Here is a 23,651-nt window from a genome sequence, read left to right as displayed (position 1 = left end):
AGCACATGACCACCTCCAACCCCAGACCCTGAACTCAGGGTTGCCATTATGGGTAAACACACAAAATACCCACATCTGCCCTCAGAATTCAAGATAGTTTCACTCAGCTGGCAGTTCCTCCTGCTTGAGGTCTGTAGACAAGGATGGTTGAGCTTTATTCAGGGTCTCTTTTGGGCTTGCTCCTCTGCAAACAAGGACCCAGGTTTATGGGAGGGCAACCCCTCCACCCTGTCCCATCCCCCACCCATTGCCCCTGCCCTAGGCTTTGCCCAACAGCATTGAGCCCAGCCAGATTTCAGCCCAGCCCCTCACCTATCTGGGCTGGGACAAGGCCCAACTACCTACAGTAGGGGTCTGGGGTCCACCGCCTGGTATGGTCTTTCCTCTTGTGCTCACTTCAGGCTGGGAATCTCTGGCTCCCAGCAAAAGCAACCCCTACTCTGACAGAGGGGTGGCCTCACAACCAGGGTGGGTTATCCTCATCTCTGATAGATGGGTAAAGCTAATTTTATAACCCAAGGGCAAGCCTCTGCATCCAGGAACTGGCTGAGGGCCAGGTTACAATCGCAGGTACATTAAGAGTGCTGCTGAGACCAGGCGGGCAAGATTTCTATCACAATGGGGATTTCCCAGAGTGCTCCCAGGGCTCTTCACTGTCTGATTGTGTCAGGGACAGGGTGTGCTTTGAACCCACTCCACCCTGGCCCTGAGGGATCCCTTTCTTGGTAATTTTCCTGCCTTTTGTTATAGGGGGGAAAAATCAGGATTTGCAGTCAGCCCCTCCCTGCAGCTGACATCCCAGGGCTGTCTGTGGGTGTGGAGGGTGGGGGTTGGGGGGCATCCAGGGACACCTCTGCCCTTGTGGGAACATCATGTTCCCTACATGCAACTGCACGTCCAACCCTAGAGCCAGGGCGCTGGGCCCATTGGGAGGACTCCAGTCCAGAAAGGGTGGGGTTGAATAAGAACAACTAACTCTGTTTAAGGAACAGGCAGGAAAGGGGATGTAGAGAGATGCTGATCTCAGATGACTTTACATTCACTCCTACCCCCAACCCTCCCAGGGCTTCTTGGGAAGGACAAAGTGCAGTAAGAGAGCAGCAGCTGGCTCCCCAACTGTATTTCCAGCTTGAAGGGCTGCCTCGACCCTCTGGTCTAATTCTTGTCCCCTCCACCAACCTCTTTTGTCCTGGCCCATTCCTGCCTGGAGTCTGGTTACTTACATCCTGAGGCCAGCTCTCTCAGCACCTACCTTCATGGTCAGGCTCCGGCCCAGTCCTCTAACCTCTTGCACCCCTGCCCCCCTTAGCAATGATCTTGCCTGGTTTTTAAGGAGAAAACAATGGGCCAGAAACTTCAAGCTCTTCCTCTGCTCACCACATCCTCCTTGAGCTCTTGCCCCATTGTTCTTTCCTCATGGCAAAAGCCTTAACACTAGCCTACAGTTGCCTCCTTACCTCCCATTCTCACCATAGCTCACCCCTACAGTCCCCAGTGACTTCCACAGTCAGAGCCAGAGTACTGTCTGGCTCACTGGAGTACTCCTCCCTCCCAGACCACCTTTTCAGGAACATTTAGTTCTCCTAGTTTTCTTCCCACCTGGGTTGCCACCTTTAACCAAGGTACAGTTAAACGCAGGAGTGGCCCAGGACTCCACTCTGGGTTCTCCTCTCCCCCTCCCAAGAGATTATGTCAGGGACAGCATGGCTTTGGGTGTTATCTCCATGCTGCTCACTCCCTCTGGGACACAGTATGCTGAGTTTAGTGTCCAGTCCTCCCTGTCCCCATCCCTCACCTCCCCCCCCTTTTTTATATGTGCCCCTAGCAGGAACCAAACCCAGGACTCTCTGGTCCACAAGCCGATGCTCCAACCACTGAGCCAAACCGGCCAGAGCCCTCTCCATCTCTTTACTTCACTCACTGAAACATTCTGCAAAGTTTGCTTTTCTTACCTTCTTTAAAATTTAAAAATTTTTATTTATTGATTTGAGAGAGAAAAATATCAATTTGTTGTTCCACTTATGTATGCATTCATTGCTTGCTTCTTTTTTTTTTTTTATCCTCACCCGAGGACATTTTTCCATTTTTTGTTCAGGTAGAGTGGGAGGGAGAGAGAGGAACAGAGAGAGAGAGAGAAACATCGATGTGAAAGGAACACATCGAGTGGCTGCCACCCGCACAACCGACCAGGGCCAGGGACAAACTGCAACCGAGGAACGCGCCCTTAGCGGGAACCGAACCCGGGTCTCTCAGGACCACAGGCCGACGCTCTAAAACCGCTGAGCCAAACCGGCCAGGGCATCATTGCTTGCTTCTTGTATGTCCCCTGACTGGAGATCAAACCCGCAACCTTGGTATATCAGGACAATGCTCTAACCAACGAAGCTGCCTGGCCATGGCATCCTTTTTTTTTTTTAATTAAAAATTTTTTTAAACTGTGGAATATTATAACAAATACAGAAAGGTGCACAAAACAAAGACATTCTATTCAATGATTTCTCAGAGGTCAAACACAAAACAAGACTCAGATGAAGCACAGTGTCAGTGCCCTGCAGCCCCTCTTGTAGTCTTCCTCCCTACTCTATCCCAAGTGTTAAGGTCAGGTGGTTATTACTTCCTAGATTTTCTTTCTTTTTTTTAATCCTCACCCGAGGACATTTTTCTATTTATCTTCAAATAAAATGGGGCGGGGGAGAGACATCAATGTGAGAGGGACACATCTACTAGTTGCCTCCTGCACAACCCCACCAGGGCCAAGGACCAAACCACAACTGAGGTACGTGCCCTTGACTGGAATCAAACCCGCAACTCTTTGGGTTTGACGCTCTAACAGCTGAGCCAAACTGGGCAGTGCTTTCCTAGATTTTCTTGATCGTTCATCACCTAAACATGCTTCTCTGAAAAATCACTTTCTTCATAGTTATACACATATAATTAAATGCATAAGAAGGGCAATCTATGTTCTGTCTCATCGATGTTTCTCTAAAATCAATAAAGAAAAAAAATTTTTTTGTTAAATGTGTTGAATGAATTAGTATAAGCTTGAATCCACACCTCTGGAAACCCCCAACACACAGGATTGCAACATTGGCCTCCTTTATAGAAAGAGCAGAGCTCAGGTAGAAGGCTCTGCCCATTCTCAGTAGCACTGGCCTCCTTCCTTGCCTTTCCCAGCTACACTGAGATTCACTCAGGTGGGAGGCCTACTGGCCAACACAGGATCCAGGACAAATGAGTCCCAGAGAAGCCCTGCAATGTGGAACTTGTGGGACCTGGATTGGGCACTGAGTCACCACCATCCACCAGTCATAGAAAATTCGACAGCCATTCTTCTGTCCATCCCTCTATATTTAGTAATTTGTCCACCCATCTACATCCAGGCATCTATCTACCTGTATATATATCATATATATAGTCCTTTATCCACCGTCTACAGCTGCTCTTTTGTCCATCTTTCCGTCCATCCACATCCAGTTCTCTGTCCATCCATCTTAATCTAGGGTGACCAACTTCCTAGGTTACTGACAAGTGTCTCAATGTTAGCATTTAAAGTCCCACATCCTGAGAAACTCCTTAGATTCGGGGAAAATGGCACGGTTGATTGAACCATCCATCGCCAGGCATTCCGCATTGCACCCATGTGCCCGAAGCCCATCAGTTCCCCCCAACCACCCATCTGACCTCGCTGGACAGGTTCCCGTAGAGGTAGACAAGGCTCTGCCCCTTGCCCCGCCCCTCCCGGAAGCTGCTGCCGAGAATCCCGGCACCCTAGCAACAGCGCTTTTCGGACCACCCAATCTGCGAGCGGGGCTCTCGGTGCGAGCCAATAGCGAGGGTCACCGGGAGTGAGGAGTGGGGAGGGCGGGGCTCTGTAAGGCCGCCGCCATCTTGATGGGAGAGAAACAATAGGACGGAAGCACCGCGGGACAGGGCTGAGGACACAGGTAACGCCCGCTTTACCGTGCTAAGGCTTCGTCGCCCCGGGAGTTTTGGCGGAGGGTTTCTCAGGCCTGTTGTGGGATGAGGTCTCTGGTCATTAGGAGCATCCCCGGGTTGTTTGAGGAGGGGCTTCCGTTGTTATGGCGGAGGAGGATGAGGGATAGGAGATTCCCAGGGTCTTTGTGGGGCCGCATTTCCCCGGATCATTGGAGAGAGACGTTATTTCTTCAGGTTATTGCAAGAGAAGATCTACCCTGGTTTTGAGGGGCAGAATCTTCCCTGGTCGTTGAAGGTGTGTCCTGGATATTTGCGGGATGCAGGATCTTCCCTGGTCACTCAGACTCCTCGGGTCTTTGGGGAAGCAAGATGTCCCGGGTCATTGGTGGGTCTCCCCAGGACATTGGCGTTCATGATCTCCCGGGTTGTTGACAGGGGCCTCCTTAAGTGTTTGGGTGGAGGAGTCAACGAGCGCCTCAGGTGCTTTTACCTGGGGCCGGCAGATGTGCAGCCATTTTGAGTGTTGAATGGCAGTTGGGTTGTCGGCTAGCTGCTGTCTGGGGAAGAAATCTGTACACAACCTTATTGTCCAAAAACGTCCTTAAATGGATCAGAGGACGCTTTCTTTTAAAAGAAAAAAATGTTTTTATTGATTTTAGGGAGAGGAAGGGGGAGAGAGACACATCCATATGAGGGAGAAACATCAATTGGTTGCCTCCCCTACGCACCCTGCACCCCAACCGGGGATGGAACGAACCCACAACCTGGATATATATATACCCTGCCCAGAATCCAACAGGCACCTTTCAGTGCATAGGAGGACGCTTCAACCAACTGAGTCACACCGACCAGGGCAGAGGACACTTTCTTTGTAATGATAAGCCTCATCATGAGGGGAACTTTCATTTCTTTCAAATTTGATTACAGACTGCTTTTTGTTTTTGTTTTTGTTCTGTTTGAATTTAGAGAGAGATGGAAACATGGATGAGAGAGAACATCAGTTGGCTGCCTCCCGCATGCCCCCCGCTGGGGATTTGGCCCACAACCTGGGCATGTGCCCTGACAGATCCACAATCAACTGGAGACCTCTTGGTGCATGGGTCGATGCTTAACCACTGAGCCACATCGCTGGGCACTGCTTTTGGTTTTTGCATCCTAATGATTTGTTTCATTTTACTTCTTTATTTGGTCTTATATTAAGAAAGCTGCACTAGCAGAAAAATTAGTCCAACTGTGCAAATAAAATGTAGAAACCAGTAAAATCTAGTGGTCTTAAATGCCAGGGGAAATAGAACTAGTCACTGCTTGGAATGAAACATTTTCTCAGTGCTCTGGCCCAGTGGCTCAGTTGGTTGGGTTGTCCTCCCTTACACCAAAAGGTTGCGGGTTTGATTCCCAGTCAGGGCACATACTTAAGTTGTGGGTTTGATCTGGGTCCGAGTGCATATAGGAGGTGACTGGCCCATGTTTCTGCCTCAGATGGGTGTTTATCTCCCCTTTCCTCTCTAAAAGCAATAAAAACAGTTCGACTGGTGTGGCTCAGTGGTTGAGCATCAAGGACATCAATTGGGACATCAGTTGGTCACCTCCTGCATGTCCCCCACTGGGGATTGGGCCCACAACCTGGGCATGTGCCCTGACTGGGAGTCAAACCGGCGACCTCTTGGTGCATGGGTCAGTGCTCAACCACTGAGCCACACCAGCCGGGCCAATCAGTGTGTGTGTGTGTGTTTTTTTTTTTATCCTCACCCGAGGACATTTTTGCATTTATTTTCAACAGATAGAGTGGAGTGGAAGGGAGGGAGGGAGGAAGACAAAGAGGGAGGGAGAAGAGAGAGAGAAAAACATCGATATGAGAGCAGCATTGAGTGATAGCCACCCGCACAGGGGACAAACTGCAACGGAGGTACATGCCCTTAGTGTTTCTCAACCTTCCTAATGCCACCACTGTTTAATACAGTTCCTCATGTTGTGGTGACCCCCAACCATAAAAATATTTTTGTTGCTACTTTATAACTGTAATTTTGCTACCGTTATGTCTTAGGCGACCCCTGTGAAAGGGTCGTTCGACCCCCAAAGGGGTTGCAACCCACAAGTTGAGAACCACTGCCTTAGCGGGAACCGAACCCGTGCCTCTCTGGTCCGCGGGCCGACGCTCTAACCACTGAGCAAAACAGGCCAGGGCCAATTGATATTTCTATCTCTCTCTCTCCCTTCCTCTCTCTAAAATCAATAAAGAAAAAAAAGGAAAAAAAATACATAAAAGCAATAAAAACATTTCCTCAGATGAGGATTAAAAAGAAACCCCACGGTATTTTGGCAGCAAAGTGTACATAGAACAAGAATAAAATAAAATCACCTGGAAGAACAGTACTGAAACTTTTGAAAAGCAGTAACATGTTGCAGATAACCAGTTTTATGATAGTTCTGATAAAGCACCATGATTACAGTAATTTTGGTGAATTCTAGTATTTAAAATATTTGTTGTACTTGCATTTTTAACAGGGTAACATTTTAAGTGAACTGAGATGCTTATTTACATAAGTTGATGCTGTGGGGTTTGTATAATTGCATCCTGTAACCTGGTGTTAAGTATTTAAAGAGAAGTTTCAGGGTGTTGGTGGTGTTTTAACTTTAGCCACTATCAGAATTAGAAAGTGGGCAAAATGAATGCTCTATCATATTTGACGCAATGAGTCAGTTGATCGTTTAGTAACTTTTTCTTTGGATGGAAAGTCATTTGAACTGTTAACCGTTATTCCAATTTGTTTACCTGCTTTGTGATTTTAGAGTAGAATTCACAGGAATTGTTGGAAATCAAGTGGACTAGAACTAGAACTAGAGTTGATATAATTGTAAAAATCATTTAACAGATGTAGTAGACCTCTTTTGTGCTTCAAGGCTTTGAAAGTGACAGATAGGTGCATTGTATACCTGTATCTATCTGAGCAGTGGAATGTGTGAGGAAGGAACAGAGCTGACTGATGAACCTTACTGGTTTCCCTTGCAGAAGGGTGCCAGAGCTTTCTGTAAGCACTAGAGATGTCACTGGTATCTAGGCAACTGGGTTGAGTCTGAGCCTCCCTGAGGCCAGCTTGCTTAGGTGAAAATTTTTCATTGGCTCATAAAGGACATGCACTGGGGAAAAATATTCCCTTTAAGTAAAGTTGTTTTACCTAGTGAGATAATCACCTTAAACAAATTGAACATGTTTTTACATAGTAGAAAAAAATAAGTAGATGATTGCATTCATGTGATTACATTTTATTTATTTATTTTGAGAGAGAGAGAGAGAGAGAGAGGAAGGGAGAGTGAGACAGAGATAGAGACTTCCATGAGAGAGAACATTGATTGGCCACCTCCTGCATGCCCCCCCACTGGGGACTCAGCCCACAACCTGGGCATGTGCCCTGACTGACCAGGAATCAAACTGGTGACCTCTTGGTGCATGGGTCAATGCCCAACCACCGAGTCACACCAGCCAGGCACTCATGTATAATTCTTTATGTAGACATTTTTATTTCTCTTAGGTAAATACCTATGAGTAAGATTTCTGGGTCATATAATAAGTATATATTTAACTTTATAAGAAACTGCCAAACTGTTTTCCAAAGTTGTATCTTTTTGTATTTCTCCCAGCAATGTTTGAGAGTTCCAGTGACTGACCCTGATGGTAAAGACATGGAATGTGTGTGGATGTGTACAGATGCCCGGCAGTGGCTCTAGGGCTCACGGGAGAGCTCACGGAGAGGAGATGCAGGGTAATGAGGGTTGTTTTTCCACCATCAGGCTAGTGTGCCTCACCTCATCCCCTGTGACTACCCATACTTAGGGCTTTTCTTGAGACAGAGTAAGCAGCCCCAGCAGATCCCCTTTGTAGCCTCATTAACTAAATTCTAGATGTGTGAGCTAAGGGACCAGGGGCCCTCATGAGTCATAGCTGTTTTATTTGTAATATTTTAAAAGTTAAGAAATATTAAGGCATTGTTTCCAGTAGATCCTTAAACCAGTTTAATAAATTTAGGGGAGTGAGCTGTGGGGGAAAGTTGTGTCCTAGCCTAGGATGAATCCTGCTCTTTGTTCCTTACCTGCTCATAGTTTCATGGTCAAATGTGTGAAGCAATATAGAAAGTTACAGATGCTAAATCAGAAGCCAGTGTTTTGTGGTATTCTGTATCTCCATTGTAACCATTACTACTCCAGAATTCTTGGGAAACTGAGCCTTAGACTTTAGATATTTGAAAAACATTAAGAGACTCCCTTGCTCAAACCGCAGGTGGAACAGGAGAGAGTAACAGGTGAAGCAGTGCAGGTGCTTCGGGTGCTTTTCTTTTGAGGCTACTGGAGAAGTTGAAATGTGTAACCACTGGGAAGTTGATCCTTCATTTTCTGATAGGAATAGGACCTATAAGGGCCTGGAGAACAAAAGCCTTACTTCTTTGTCTGCAATCCCAAATGTGAAATATGTTGTATAGTGGAGTTATATTTATGTTCATATTGAGAGATTGAACCTAACTGAAATAAAAGAATCACAAAACAGGACTCACTTTATTATGTGCAGTGCATTGATATTTACTTGTTTTTCCTTTTTTAAAAAAAATATATTTTTATTGATAGTTCAGAAAGAGAGGAAGGGAGAGAGAGAGAGATACATCAACCAGCTGCCTCCTACATGTCCCCCACTGGGGATCAAGGCCACAACCCAGGCATGTGCCCTGGCCTGGAATCGAACCGGGACCTCTCAGTACCTGGGACGACACCCATTCCACTGAGCCACACCTGCTGGGCTGTTTTTCCACTCACTAATTTGATTACACTGCCCACAGAATAGAAATCTACTTCAGGCCTCTCGTCTGCATTTTACAGACCAGAAAACAAGTCTGTAAAACTTAAAGGGAGACAGAGATTTGGATACTTGCTCCAAGTAATCGAGTCACCTAAATACAGGATAATTTCCACCTCACATTTGGGAGTTCCCTCTGTCATCAGACTTGGCTTAGGTGAGAATGAGCTTTATTTTTCTTGCCTCTCTGCTCAAGATGATGATGATTCTCCAGGGAGCAATGTCCTGTAGACTGCCAGAGTTGGGTGCTGAGGGGAGGGTGGCAAAGTGCCACATCATACCCAGCAGCTAATGGACACACTGAGAACCAGGGAGGAGGAGCTAGGGACCCTAACCAGGCCTTTCAACCTCCAGCCACAGCCATCAACCATACCCTATAGAGAGCTGCTATGAAGGACTAGTTTTTGTTTGTTTTAGATTTGTCATTGGAGATGGGGATGGATAAGAGATGTCTGGAAAGAGATTTTTCTTCTTAATTTTTCTCCTATTTAAGGAATCTTGAACAGAGCTGGAAAGGGATTTGTATTGTTAGCATTGCTCTGATAACAGCAGTTTTACACTTTTATGAAAGGTTTTTGGATTATGTTTCTAAAGCCTAGCCCATGAAGAATGTCTTATACTTTCACAATTTAATAATTATGGTACCTGGTTTGTGCTTGGGTACTGGCAGGCTGACCATGAGTCAGTCGGTAGGTTTCTTTTTTCTTTTTTTGATGTGAATTAATTTTGATCCTTTATTTAATCATTAAATTTTTTTTTCTTTATTGATTTTTAGAGAGGAAGAGAGAGAGAGAGAGAGAGAAACATTGATGAGAGAACATCAGTTGGCCACCTCCTCCATGTCCCCCACTGGGATTGGTCCCTGACCAGGAGTTGAACCGGTGACCTCTTGGTGCATGGGTCGACACTCAACCAGTGAGCCACACTGGCTGGACAGTAGGTTTCTTTTGGCATTGCTCTTACTCAGGAGGTGTTTTCAGTAGAAGAGGGTAAACTACTCTCCACAGACCTAGAGAAAGGGCTTGTGTGGTCAGGCACCTCAGAGCTCCACCTTATGGAAAGAGTCTGAAATGGCTGGAATATACTCATCCTTAGGGCTGGTTGCCTGTGTTGTGTCTTGGGACTCTTAGCACATGCCCTCTGGAGAGCTTCTCTGATGATGAGAAGGTAGTACCAGGTGAGAAATTAGGACTTTTGGTTTTCTGCTCTTTGCATATAGGAAAGCTTATTGCTTCCTAATCCTTGAGTCTAGTTGGGGCCCACATTCGGTTTTCTCTGAAAGGAATTAATACCAGTTTAAACTCATTAAAAGAGGCTATATATATATATATATATATATATATAGTCATGTGCCACATAATGATATTTGGTTAACAGCAGACCACATTATGATGGCTGTCCCATAAGGTTATAATAGAGCTGAAAAATTCCTATCGCCTAGTGGTCTGTAACTGTGTTAACATTGTAGCACAATAGCCCTGGCCAGTTTGGCTCAGCAGTTAGAGTGTTGGCCTGTGGTCCAGAGAGAACCGGGTTCGGTTCCCGCTAAGGGCACGTATCTCGGTTGCAGTTTGTCCCCAGCCCTGGTTGGGTCGTGTGGGTGGCAACCACTCGATGTGTCCCTTTCACATCGATATTTCTCTCTCTCGCTCTCTCTCTCTCCCCCTCCCACTCTATCTGAACAAAAATAGAAAAATGTCCTCGGTGAGGATAAAAAAAATTTAAAAAACAAAAAACAAAAACGTAACACTACACATTTCTCACATGTTTGGTAATGACTGGTATAAACAAGCCATCTACCAGTTGTATGAAAGAATATAGCACATACAGTTAGGTACAGTGCATAATACTTAACAATGATGATAAATGATTATGTCACTGATTTATATATTTACTGTACTATACATTTTTTTTTTTGAGAGAGGAAGGGAGAGAGAAACATTGGCTGCCTCTCACACGCCCCCCTACTGGGGATTGAGCCTGCAACCCGGGCATGTGCTATGACGGAATTGAACCGGGGCCTCTCAGTCCATGGGAAGACACTGACTCCACTGAGCCACGCCACACCAGCTGGATGTACTATACTATACTTTTTTTTTTTTTTTAAGTATTTTTCTTTATTGGTTTTAAAGAGAGAAGAAGGGAGAGGGAAAGAGAGATAGAAACATTAATGAGAGAACATCAATTGGCCACTTCCTGCATGCCCCCCACTGGGGATTTGACTCACAACCTGGGCATGTGTCCTGACTAGGAATCAAACCAGCGACTTCTTGGTGCATGGGTTAATGCTCAACCACTGAGCCACACCAGCCGGACACTATACTATACTTTTAATCATCATTTTAGAGTGTACTCTTTCGCCCTGGCTGGTTTGGTTCAGTGGTTAGAGTATCAGCCGGCGGACAAAGGGTCTGGGATTTGATTCCCGGTCTGGGGCATGTACTTGGGTTGCAGGTTTGATCCCTGCTCCTGTTAGGGTCGTGCAGGAGGCAGCCAATCGATGCCCCCCCCCCATCTAAAAATATCCTTGGATGAAGATTACCAACAACAACAAAAAATAGAGTGTATTATTTCTGCCTTCTTTTTTTTATCCTTACCTGAGGACATTTTTCCATTTTTGTTCAGATAGAATGGGAGGGAGAGAGAGAAAGAGAGAGAGAGAGAGAGAGAGAGAGACATCGATGTGAAAGGGACACATCAAGTGGCTGCCACCCGCACAAGCCAACCAGGGCCGGGGACAAACTGCAACCTAGGTATGGGCCCTTAGCGGGAACCGAACCCAGATCTCTCTGGACCGCAGGCCGACGCTCTAATCGCTGAGCCAAACTGGCCAGGGCATCTACTTTTTTTTTTTTTAAAGGGGGTTTGCTATAAAAAGTATGCACGTTATGCCAGCAGCAGCCTTGTACATCTTGTGTTTACAGTGCCTCTTGATTGCATCATTTTCTCTTGTGTTTGATTTAATCTGTGTTGTTTTGTACAGTAACGTGCTCTACAGGCTTGTAGCCTAGGAGCAATAGGCTATACCATATAACCTACCTGGAGTAGGCTGTACCATCTAGGTTTGTGTAAGTGCACTCTGATGTTTGCGCAATGAGAAAATCACCTAATGATGCATTTCTCAGAATGTACCCTTGTTGTTAAGTGGCGGGTGACTGTATTTCATAAGTCAAAACTATAAATACATAGTGAAAGCACTCTAATAGGACAAGCTACATGTCCCAAGTACATGGGAGTGTTATACCAAGACAGACCCTGAGTGCTAGTGGGAGCATCAATGATAGAGGTTCGTTTGGGAACTGAGGTTTATTTTCTCTTACCCTGGATGAATTTCCCACCTCCTGAATCAGCTTTATTGTTTGCAACAGGGAAAGTAGTATCTACCTCTTAGAAAGCATCATAAGGAGCCCAGCAAGTGAGGCTCAGTGGTTGAACATCGACCCATGGACCAAGAGGTCGCCGGTCAGGACACATGCCCAAGTTGCAGGCTTAATCCCCACTGAGAGGCGTGCAGAAGGCAGCCGATTGATGTTTTTCTCTCCCTCTCCCTTCTTCTCTCTCTAAAAATCAAATATTTAAAAAAAATTTTAGGAAGTATCATGAGGACTAAATCAGGTATGTTCCTGCAGTGAGCCTGGTACATAATAGGAGCTTTACTCACCTTAGAGGACAGTGGGCACATCTCCAGCAAGCCATCCTCACCACCACCATCTCAGTTGGGAGTCATGGGAACCAGAAGAATTCCCAGGAAGAAACCCTGTACAGATATTGAAGTGTAGTCCAAGTCCTGTAAGTAGTGCTAGTAGTGACAGTGTAGTCTGTAAATTACAGACAGAAAACAGACATGCCTAAGACTTTTCACAGTTGCATAGAGGTGTGCTTTGCTGAGATCCAGTGTATTTGGGAATGTAAGTCAGGTATAAGGCCCTGGACCTCAGAGTGGGAAGAGCTGTAGTTGCCCCAGTGGTGCAGCTTTGGTTTAAAGGTGTGTCCCAGCTTTTGGAGATCAGGATAGAACTGATAAAAATAGTTGGTGACCTAGAACACTGCGTATCTTTTTAAAGGGAGTTAACCAGCCTTGATCAGTTGTTTTTAGATACAGACGTTAATCATTAAAGCTAGGCCCTAACTCCTCTGCTAATAAGGTTAATGGGGCATGTCTTTGGCCTTGGGTAGGGATGGTGTGTGTGGACACCCTGGTGGAGTAAATTTTAATTAGATAGCGTGTAAGCAGTTGTTCCCTTTAAAACTAAAAAAAAACAAAAAAAACAAAAACCTGGGCATGTGTCCTGACCAGGAATTGAACTGGCAACCTCCTGGTGCATGAGTCGACGCTTGACGCTCAACCGCTGAGCCACACCAGTGGGACAGTTGTTCTCTGTAAATGCATTTTATAAAAACATAATTGCCCTGGCCAATGTGGATCAGTGGTTGAAGTGTTGGCCTGCACACTGAAGAGTCACAGGTTCAATTCTCGGTCATGTACCTGGGTTGTAGGTTTGATCCCTGGCCCCAGTGGGTGGGAGGCAATCAATAGATGTGTCTCTCTCTCTCACTGATGTTTCTCTCTTTTTCCCCCTTCCACTTTCTAAAAGTCAATGGAAAAAATGTCCTCGGGTAAGGATTAACAACAAAAAACCAAAAATATAACAACCAAGAGTGAACCCTAATATAAACTATGATGATGTAGGTTCATCATCATTTGTAACAGATGTATTGCACTGATGGGGAGTTCTGATAATGGGGGAAGTTATGCATATGTGGGGGCAGGTGGTTATATGGGAAAGCTCTATCTTCCTTCTTAATTTTACCATTAACCTAAAACTGCTCTAAAAAACATTTTTTAAATAATATATAATTAATGAAGAGACTTAGACATTAATTACCTTAAGTTTAACAATTTTATTAGAATATAGTAAGATTTAATTCAAATATTAGGTTTGAAATTATGACTTTCCCTCGGTGTGGCTTGGAGTTTTGCCCGATGCAGTGGCTGTCTAAGACGGGCTGTTTAGAGGCACTTGGAACCAGTCTCGGAGTGTAGGCATCCGGCCGCGCCCAGCAAGAGCTCTGGCTGTTTGTTTCTGTGGGAGGAGGCGGGGCCAGAGTGGGTGTTATGGGTCAGCACCCTGAGTGAGCTCAGTCTGTTTGTCTTGCTGCTGGAGGAGGGTTACCGCTTAAAGGCAGAGGCAGTTCCCAGGCCACTTCCAACTCCTGTCACTGTTTGCTTCTGGCAGAGCATCCTGACCTGTGCAACCAAGGAGCCTAGGCCAGACACACCAACACACGACAGAGGACAAACGGAGGACGCGCTGGCCCCTGGACCCTGCCGCCTCCCTCTTCTTCCTGGCGCCTGCCCCTGGAGGATGAGCCCAGCCTTCAGGGCCATGGACGTGGAGCCCCCCACCAAGGGCGTCCTGCTGGAGCCCTTTGTCCACCAGGTTGGGGGCCACTCCTGTGTGCTCCGTTTCAACGAGACGACTCTGTGCAAGCCCCTGGTCCCGAGGGAGCACCAGTTCTACGAGACTCTCCCAGCGGAGATGCGAAAGTTCACTCCCCAGTACAAAGGTGAGCCCCCAGCTGCTGATAGGCGTCTCCACTGGCGAGGACATGTGAGGCAATACAAGGCGTTGTGACCTCCATGGCAGCCATACTGGGAGCCCTCACCCCCTCCCACTTACTCTGTGTTTTCCCTCCTCCTCCTCCTTTTGGCCCTCAGCCCAGCACCTCACACCCTCAATTTTCAAGTCCTGGTAAGATTGCTCAATTGTCTTTTGTTTTGTGGATTGTTTTGAGTTTTTTTTTTCTTTTGGTTTTTGGTGGAAGTGTAGTTGTGTTTTATGTTCAAGTGTCTCTTGATCACAGTAACCCATAGTCTCCATGGAGGGACAGCGGGGGAAGACTTTGGGAGGATTTTACCCAGAATACTTGCCGCCTGCTTTTTGTCCTCCAGAAAACCAGAAGCCCTGGTGATTAGGTAGGCTTGGGAGCAGGGTTGAGTCAGATGGAATGCAGGAGTGGGAGGCCTGTGCTGATTATCGGAAGCCCATTGCTGTTACGGAATGTCCCTAAAATTGCTATGTTACAGCAACCTTTTGATTCACATATGGTGACTCTGTCTTTTTATAATGCATTTTGGGGGGATATCAGCAGCCACTAGCATGGTGTGGTTTTTCCTGGGGAGGCGGGATCCTTTGTAAATCAAGGAAGAATCCATTAAGGAAATTAATTTAAAATTTGTATTGCCTGATTATACAAAAGACTCTTGAACAACTTAGGTTCTTCTGGGACTATTGAAACATACTTTTTGAAGACAGAATGTACTGGGCGCCTCTCTTTGTATTCTAAATATGCATGTGTGTTGTGGTGGGGTGGGAGAGTTGGGGGCCCTCACTTGGTCCTTCTCTGTTGTTTTTTCCAGGACAAAGCCAAAGGCCCCTTGTTAGCTGGCCGCCCCTGCCCCCTTTTTTCCCTGGTTCTTTCCCAGTGGCCACAGGGAAGTGTGGTCCCTGAATTCCCTACCCTCTGCGCCCAGAGCCGGGGACCACCTCAGAAGTGTCGTCTCTCTCTGAGCATGCATTCCCCTGCAGCGGGCGGGCAGCAAGGACTGAGCAAATTGAGTGATCCTGGGCCAGAGAGGTCTGGGAGGAAAAGTGTTCAGCCAGTCGGTTGTAAGGCGCTCGTCGGCACCTGCTGAAATGCTGCCACTTGACAAACCCCTCTTCAAAGACTGACTAATTACACATGGCAGGTTCTAGAGACTGAAGGGGGAGAGAGCTGCTTTCAAGGCCACCACGCATCTGTGCTCCCAGCCCAAGTCTATTTGCCTTATGTTTATTTTGTTCTTTTGTGATATGAGACCTCAAGAGACCAATAAAGTAATATATTTGAGAAGGACAAAGAGGCTTGGGGCGCCCACCCATATGGAGGTGCTGCAAGAAGCCTTTACTAGGGTGTCTGTTGTGCTGTGTGGTTTGTTTTGTTTGCTCCTTTATTTTGTTTTGCTTGCCCAGTTTCTCCTTACCCTTGAATGCTTCTTACCCCTCAGGCAAACCTGTGTTCCCCGTGTTCAGGCTCTACTTTAAAGTAAGCCTCGAGGCCGTCGGAGTTTCTGTTTAGGGCATTAAAAATTCCCACAAGATATAAAGAGCAAATGTTTTTACATCTCTCTTAGGATTAGAAGAATTACATAAAATTAATAAACATGTTCAATGATGGAAAAATGTGTCTTGTAATTCTTTGGCTCTTGCCTTGTTGAGTGCATCAGAGAGGAAGACTCTCGGCCGTGTTTACTCCCTAATTGCTTGTCTGTATGGTGTCATCTTTTCTAGCTGTTTTGATATTTGTTAGGTTTGCAGATGAGTTTGGGGCCTCTGGCAACCTAGAGACTAAGGAACAGGGTAAGAAAAAAAACACAAATGTTACAATCATGTTATTTATAACACATGTGGAATTAAAAGTACTCTGCTTCTGTGGAATTAAAAGTCCTCTCTGCTCCTCACCCCCTTTCCAGGTGTGGTATCTGTGTGCTTTGATGAAGATGAAGACAGGAACTTGTGTTTAATAGCATATCCATTAAAAGGGGACCATGGAACTGTGGAAAATGTAGACAATTCAGACTGTGAACCAAAAAGTAAGCTCCTGAGGTGGACAAACAAAAAACATCATGTCCTAGAAACGGAGAAGACCCCCAAGGACTGGGTGCGGCAACACCGGAAGGAGGAAAAGATGAAGAGGTGGGTATAAACTGAGAAGAAAACCCTGAACTCTGTGGGAGGGAGGTGTCAGGGATCTTAATTACAGCTCAGTGCCCTGGACGTAAGGACTCACTTCATGGACTTAATAGGTGCCTTGTCACTTAGTGGCCAGTTTTCCAAATGGCATGCCCAGCTTCTTTGTAATTAATATTGCATTAAATTATGCCAATTTGGGAAAACATCTGTAGTGGCAGCTGTAAAAGAATTTCAGTCACTTATTCTTTCCGTGCCAGGATATAGTAGTGACTAAGACAGCCATTTGATTCAGGTCGGTCACTGATAGTAGGAGACAAAATGGTCTCCTGGGCATCCCCTAAACTCAGGAATCCACCTAGGCAGGGCTTCCAAGTGCCACACCTTGGCAGAGCTTGTAAAAATATAAATTGAAGTATGTATAATGTAGTTAAGTAGGCTGACTTATTACCGTGGGATTTCAGTTCAGATTTCCCGTCTCCAGCATGTGGAATCAGGGAGTTTAGATGTACCAGAAGCCAAGGGTGGTACTGTCTAGAAGAGGGCAGTGTAGGCTGCCTGGTGGGGCCACGGGGGGAGGCATCATAGGTTCTTACATTGTAGGTTAGGTTCTCCTTAATATAGAAAATCAGTGAGGTGGACTCTTAATTTTTAAAAATCAACTTTCTTGTATCCATACAATGGCAAAGTGCTTGATGTGTACAATGAAGCCACCATATCAAGATACCAACTTTCCCATCACTCCAGAAAGTTCTTTGGCTCTGAATTTTGATAAGACGTTATGATTTATTGACTCCTTATCTTTTTATAGTCATAAGTTAGAAGAAGAATTCGAGTGGCTAAAGAAATCGGAAGTCTTGTACTACAGTGTAGAAAAAAAGGGGAATGTAAGTTCCCAACTTAAACACTATAACCCTTGGAGCATGAAGTGTCACCAGCAACAGTTACAGAGAATGAAGGAGAATGCAAAACATCGGAACCAGTACAGTATCCTTGGTTTAAAGGGCATCTCTGTCTTAGGGAGGGTGAGGAGAGTAAGGAGACCCTTGGAGCTTGGAGAAAAGGGTTGGAGTTTTTAGTCATGGTTGTGCCGGGACACTACTATGTGATAGATGTAGGCATATATTACTTCCCTTGGGGCCAAGGACTGATCTGGGAATGCGGCAGGCAGGGGTGGGGGGTTGAGGAGTTTTGAGGGGTAAGCTGCTTCTCATGGAGGGACCAACCTGTATCACAGGGGCCTTTGGCCTAGAGTGAAAGGGGCAGGTTCGTGTTTCAGACTCCTACAGAAGCTCCCAGTGCTTGCCTGCCAAGGGCCAGCTAGGAGAGGACTGACCTCTGTTAGTCCTCGTTCTCCAGACTGGCACATGAAGAAAGCACAAGGAAGGTCCCTTTATTCCCCCTTCTTTTACCAATTAAGCTATGTATGACTGGGTTTTTTAAAAAAAATCATATGGGGAAAAAGTCCTCAGAATTGAGTGTGTTTTATGATGTTTTATTTTTAACATTTTATCAGAAAAAAATTTAAACCTGTTAAAAATAGGAAATGTTGCCTGGCCCAAGTGAGTCAGTGGCACATGCCCAGGTTGTGAGCCTAATCCTCAGGGGGACATGCAGGAGGTAGCCAGTTGATGTTCTCTCTCATCGATGTTCCTGTCTCTCCCTGTTTCGTCCTCTCTCTCTCTCTCTCAAATCAATAAAGAAAAAAAATTAATAAGAAAAAATGTTTAACCTTTTTCCCATGCTTTATTTTTTTTTATTTATTCATTTATTTTATTTTTCATCCTCACCTGAGGACATTTTTGCATTTATCTTCAGATAGACTGGGAGGGAGAGAGAGAGAGAGAGAAACATCAATGTGAGAGAGACACATCGAGTGGTTGTCACCCACACGACCCCAACCGGGGCTTGGGACAAACTACAACCGAAGTACATGCCCTTAGCGGAAACCGAATCCGGGCCTCTCTGGGCCACAGGCTGATGCTCTAACCACTGAGCCAAACCGGCTAGGGCTAACCTTTTAAGTCACCCAGGTTCAGCAGGAAACCCACTCATGTCATGACTATATATACTCAGCATCCCGCAACTGAACTATTTCTGAGGCAAGTCTTAGGTATAACATTTCACTTGTGTACACCTTGGCATGCATCTCTAAAAGACAAGGGTATTTTAAAACATTGATACCATTATTACTCTTCAAAAAGTGAACAGTAATTTCTTACTATGCAGTCCCTAGTTTGTGTCCATATTTTTCTAATTGTCTGATGAATAAGTTTTTACTGATAGTTTCTTTGAATGGGGATCCAGATGAGGCTCATGTACTGCATTTGGTTGAAATGTTTAAGTCTTTTCAAATACCCTTGTTTTTTCTTGGAAATTTCTTGCCAAAGGAACTGGGTCTTCTAGAGTTTCCCACATCTGGATTTTACTGATCATGTCTCTGTGGTGTCTTTTACATGTTACTTTGTCTCCATTAAGTTGATCATTTGATCTACAGGCTTGATCAGATTTGGAGAGGATGAGGATAAGAGCCTCTCAGACATGGTGTTATACATGTCCACCGGGCAGCCTGGTGTTTAGTTGTCTTTCTCTTTTGTATTGTCATTGCCTTAGATCTGTGTTTTCACTAGGTGATTTTCTAATTTTGTCATTCCTTTATTCATTAGCTGGAATCCTATTATAAAGGCAAACTTTTCCTCATCAACTATGTGCTTATCCTGATGTATAGTTAATATAGGGAAGGCAGATTAAATTTTCCTGTATTTACTGGATATGTATTTAGAGTAATGAATAGGTTTCTTTTTTTTTAATCCTCACCCAAGGATACTTGCATTTTATCTTCAGACAGAGCTGGAGGCAGGGAGGGGGAAGAGAAAGAAACATCGAGCAAGAGAGACACATTGAGTGGTTGCCACCCACATGACCCCAACCAGGGCGGGGACAAACTGCAACCGAGGTATGTGCCCTTAGTGGGAACCGAACCTGGGGCTCTCCGGTCTGCAGGCCGACACCATAACCGCTGAGCCAAACTGGCCAGGGCATGAGTAGATGACCAGTGAGTTAAAAAAAAAAAAGTTTTTTTTTAAGAGAGAGAGAGAGAAAACATTGATCAGCTGCCTGCATGCCCCTACTGGGGATCCAGCCTGCAACCCGGGCATGTGCCCTGACTGGGAATTGAACCAAGACCTCTCGGTCCATGGGACAATGCTCAATCCACTAAGCTACACCAGCCAGACACCAGTGAGTTTTTTAGCATCATTATGAATCCATAAATTCAAACATATTTGACATGTTTTAATCCATTACAGTTTTCCTTATTGATGTTCAAATTGTCTCATGTTTTGCCTATTAGGAGACTTTTTATTTATTTATTTTTTTATTATTATTATTTTTTAATCCTCACCCGAGGACATTTTTCCATTTTTTGTTCAGATAGAGTGGGAGGGAGAGAGAGAGAAACATCGACGTGAAAGGGACACATCGAGTGGTTGCCACCCGCACGACCCAACCAGGGCCGGGGACAAACTGCAACCAAGTTACATGCCCTTAGCGGGAACTGAACCCCGGTCTCTCCGGACCGCAGGCTAACGCTCTAACCGCTGAGCCAAACCGGCCAGGGCAGGAGACTTTTTAAATAAGCTCCTGAGTCATTCTGATACAATCACAATAATCTGTGATAGCTGTCTTCAACTTTCTAGTATAGAAATATGTCCAGAGTCATGTATGTTTCCTGCTCCAGATGTGAATTGAATCATTCCTTTAAGGCAGGGGTTACAAACCTTATCAGTTAAAAGACCAAATAGTAAATATTTTAAGCTTTGTAGGTCACACACTTTCTGTTACAACTCTGTCATTGTAGCATGAAAGCAGCAATAGATAATAAATGAACGAGTATGGCTGTATTCCAGTAAAACTGTTTATGGCCACTGAGATTTGAATTTCATTTTGTGTGTGTGTGTGTATCAGTAACTCTTAAAAATGTAAGAACCGCCCTGGCCGGTTTGGCTCAGCGTAGTGTCAGCCCATGGACCAATGAGTACTGGCTTCTATTCCAAACAAGGGCACATACCTAGGTTGCAGTTTGTCCCTGGCCCTGGTCGGGGTCGTGCGGGAGGCAGCCAGTTGATGTGTCCCTCTCATGTTGATATTTCTCTTTCTCCCTCTCTCTCTACCTGAAGATAAATAGAAAAATATCCTTGGGTGAGGATTAAAAAAAATAATGTAAGAACCATTCTTAGTCTTAAAAGTTGTATGTATAACAATGAGCAGGGGGCCACAGTCATCAATCCCTGTTCTAGGAGCACTGGTCTGGGGCTAGGGGTGCATCAATATTTCTCTCTCTTCCTCCCTCCCTGCCTCCCACTCTATCTGAAGATAAATGAAAAAATATCCTCCTGTGAGAATTAAAAAAAGAAACATCTATGTAAGAGAGAAACATTGATTGGCTGCCTCCTGCACGCCCCCTACTAGGCTTAGAGCCTGCAACCTGGTCATGTGCCCTCAGCAGGAATCCAATGGGGACCTCTCAGTCCCTGGGATGATGCTCAATCCACTGAGCCACACCAGCTGGGCAATACACATTAGATTTTAAAGGGAAAACTTTTCATGAGTTCATACTGAAGCCTCCAGTTCATATTTAACACTACAGGATTTACTGAACTTATTTGATGTTCTATTTGTAATTTAGGCCAGTATGCTGTTGGATACTGGTCCCACACCTTGCTAAGTTCACAAAATGGGGGAGCCCAGGCCTGTGTTGAGTTCTGAGATTGTTCTCGGGGAAGTTCCCTGTTGAGAACTGAAGGTTCCTTTTGCCCTGTAGTGAGCCTTGGGCTCCTTTTGTGGGAGATGGCAGGACTGATGGGGCCCTCTGTGGTCTCGGACTTTTCTGGGCACTGTGTAGGCATTGTACCCTGCGAGTGCCAAGGACCTGTGCAGTAGCATCACCTCTTTAGAGGGTTTATTTTCCTTAACCACTCAGAATTTATCTTACTGGAGAATCTGACTTCCCGATATGAGGTGCCTTGTGTCCTGGACCTCAAGATGGGTACACGCCAGCATGGTGACGATGCTTCAGAGGAGAAGGCAGCCAACCAGATTCGAAAATGCCAGCAGAGCACATCTGCAGTCATCGGTGTGCGCTTGTGTGGCATGCAGGTAAGGGGAGGGCTGGTGTGGCGTGTGGGCGGGCTAAGTCGTCCATTGGCTGCCACTCCCCTACCCCAGTTAGCAAAGAAAGCATGCTTGCCTGGGTGATCTTTGTGGCTGGCCTGGCTGGCTGGCTGAGTCCAAAGTCTGTGGATAGGAGGAAGAGAAAGGCAAGAGGGTTAGGTCCTCTCCTCCAACCATATACTGAACAGGAGGGCTGGGGATGGAGCCCAAGTCAGAGGGCTATATCCTGAGTGGATGTTGATTGGAGAGGACAGCATCTCCTGTGACTCAGCAAGTTAAAGGATCTGATCCAGGGCTATTATCACATCCACTGCCCAGGGGCCTGGCTTTGGGGTGGCTGTCAGCACCTAACCTGCAGGTCTCCCTCCCACAGGTATACCAGGCGGGCAGTGGGCAGCTCATGTTCATGAATAAGTACCATGGACGGAAGCTGTCAGTGCAGGGCTTTAAGGAGGCACTTTTCCAGTTCTTCCACAATGGGCGGTACCTGCGCCGCGAGCTCCTTGGCCCTGTGCTTAAAAAGCTGGCTGAGCTCAAGTCTGTGTTGGAGCGACAGGAGTCTTACCGCTTCTACTCAAGCTCCCTGTTAATCATCTATGATGGCAAGGAGCGGCCTGAGGTGGCCCTGGACTCAGATGCTGAGGATTTGGAAGACCTGTCGGAGGAGTCAGCTGACGAATCTGCTGGTGCCTATGCCTTCAAGCCCATCAGCACCAGCTCTGTGGACGTGCGAATGATCGACTTTGCACACACTACCTGCAGGCTGTATGGCGAGGACAGCGTGGTACACGAGGGCCAGGATGCTGGCTATATTTTTGGGCTCCAGAGCCTGATAGACATTGTCACAGAGATAATTGAGGAAAGTGGGGAGTAGAGCTTGCTGACTGCACCAGCACTTGACTCTCTGTGTCCTAGGCACAGCTGTGCTGTGTCGGGGAGGAAGCCAGTATGGCCAGGTGGTGGCCTCTGCAGCCTGGAGCTGATGCACAGAGGCCTCTGTGAGTCCCAACCTGAGCCAGCCCCAGCCACGCTCGGAGTCTTTATTTATTTTAACTGTTTCCTCAACATTCCACATTTGATGATGGATACCTCTTTCTTCCCTGAGTGTAAATGTTCTAATACAAATCCTTTTGTTAATTGTATACAGTGCTGCTGTCATTTTTTTATTGGATTTATTGGGGTGACATTGGTTAATAAAATTATATAGATTTCAGGTATACAATTCTACAATACCATCTGTATATTGTATTGTGTGTCTACCACCCCAGGGCAAGTCTCCTTCCATCACTGTTTATTCCCCCTTTACCCTCTTCTATCTTCCCCATCCCCCTTCCCTCTGGCTGCTGTTGTCCTTACCAGAGGCAGGCAGCCAGCTCCCCTTCCAACCCTCAGAAGCCTCACCATACTGTGACCTTCACCCTGGCCCAGCAGTAGTATTTTTGCCACTGCCTCCATTCCAATGGCCTTAAACTCACCACAGCCTCTTGTCTTGGTCCTCAGTTCCCTAACCTAGCACCCTGTGGTCACCCATAAAAGACCCCTCACAAGTATAACCTTAGCCGGGTTCCTGTGGGGTCTTTGCTAGCCTAGTGTCCCATCACCTCCTATGGAAAGAACACTGGACTCTAGACAGAGGTCTTTTTCTGCCCTCTTGCAGCTTAAGCCAAACCTGGCAGCAGCTAACTGGCTGGACACTATGTGGTTCCAGAGGGCCTAGAACCAATATTGTAGCCTCAAGTAGCCACCAGCCTCTGGTCTGTTGGCAGCGATGGGCTCTGTGGTAAAGGGTCCCAGGAGGTGGGTGTTTAATGAGGGGGTGTTCTACACAGGTTGGTGGTCGCAGCCTCACCACCTGTCACCACTACCCAGTCCTGGGCCCCCTTGCAACTGTGCCCATCATCCTTGCAGCTCCAGCCAGGGCAGCCCCGAGGAGAGCTATTTGTGCTCTGTGCTAGGAGTGTTTCTGGGAG

General features: G+C 46.1%; 1 protein-coding gene across 2 annotated transcripts; it reads left to right on the top strand.

Annotated features, from left to right (window-relative positions):
* The first annotated feature begins 3,868 nt into the window (after window positions 1–3,868).
* Window positions 3,869–22,823, top strand: IP6K2 (inositol hexakisphosphate kinase 2). 2 transcript variants are annotated; one of them, XM_036266940.1, is made up of 7 exons: window positions 3,918–3,944; window positions 7,576–7,697; window positions 14,017–14,347; window positions 16,293–16,515; window positions 17,321–17,496; window positions 21,491–21,666; window positions 22,055–22,823. In XM_036266940.1, the coding sequence occupies exons 2-7, from the start codon at window positions 7,623–7,625 to the stop codon at window positions 22,553–22,555; spliced, it is 1,482 nt and encodes a 493-aa protein (XP_036122833.1). In that variant the 5' UTR covers window positions 3,918–3,944; window positions 7,576–7,622; the 3' UTR covers window positions 22,556–22,823. The 2 variants fall into 2 exon arrangements, with proteins under 2 accessions (XP_036122834.1, XP_036122833.1); XM_036266941.1 differs by lacking the exon at window positions 7,576–7,697 and having other exon boundaries at window positions 3,869–3,944.
* The last annotated feature ends 828 nt before the right edge of the window (window positions 22,824–23,651 follow it).

Source organism: Molossus molossus, unplaced genomic scaffold (genome assembly GCF_014108415.1).
Source record: "Molossus molossus isolate mMolMol1 unplaced genomic scaffold, mMolMol1.p scaffold_m16_p_18, whole genome shotgun sequence".
NCBI lineage: Eukaryota > Metazoa > Chordata > Mammalia > Chiroptera > Molossidae > Molossus > Molossus molossus.
The sequence above is the reverse complement of the archived record's forward strand: the minus strand, read 5'-3'. Positions and strand labels throughout refer to the sequence as shown.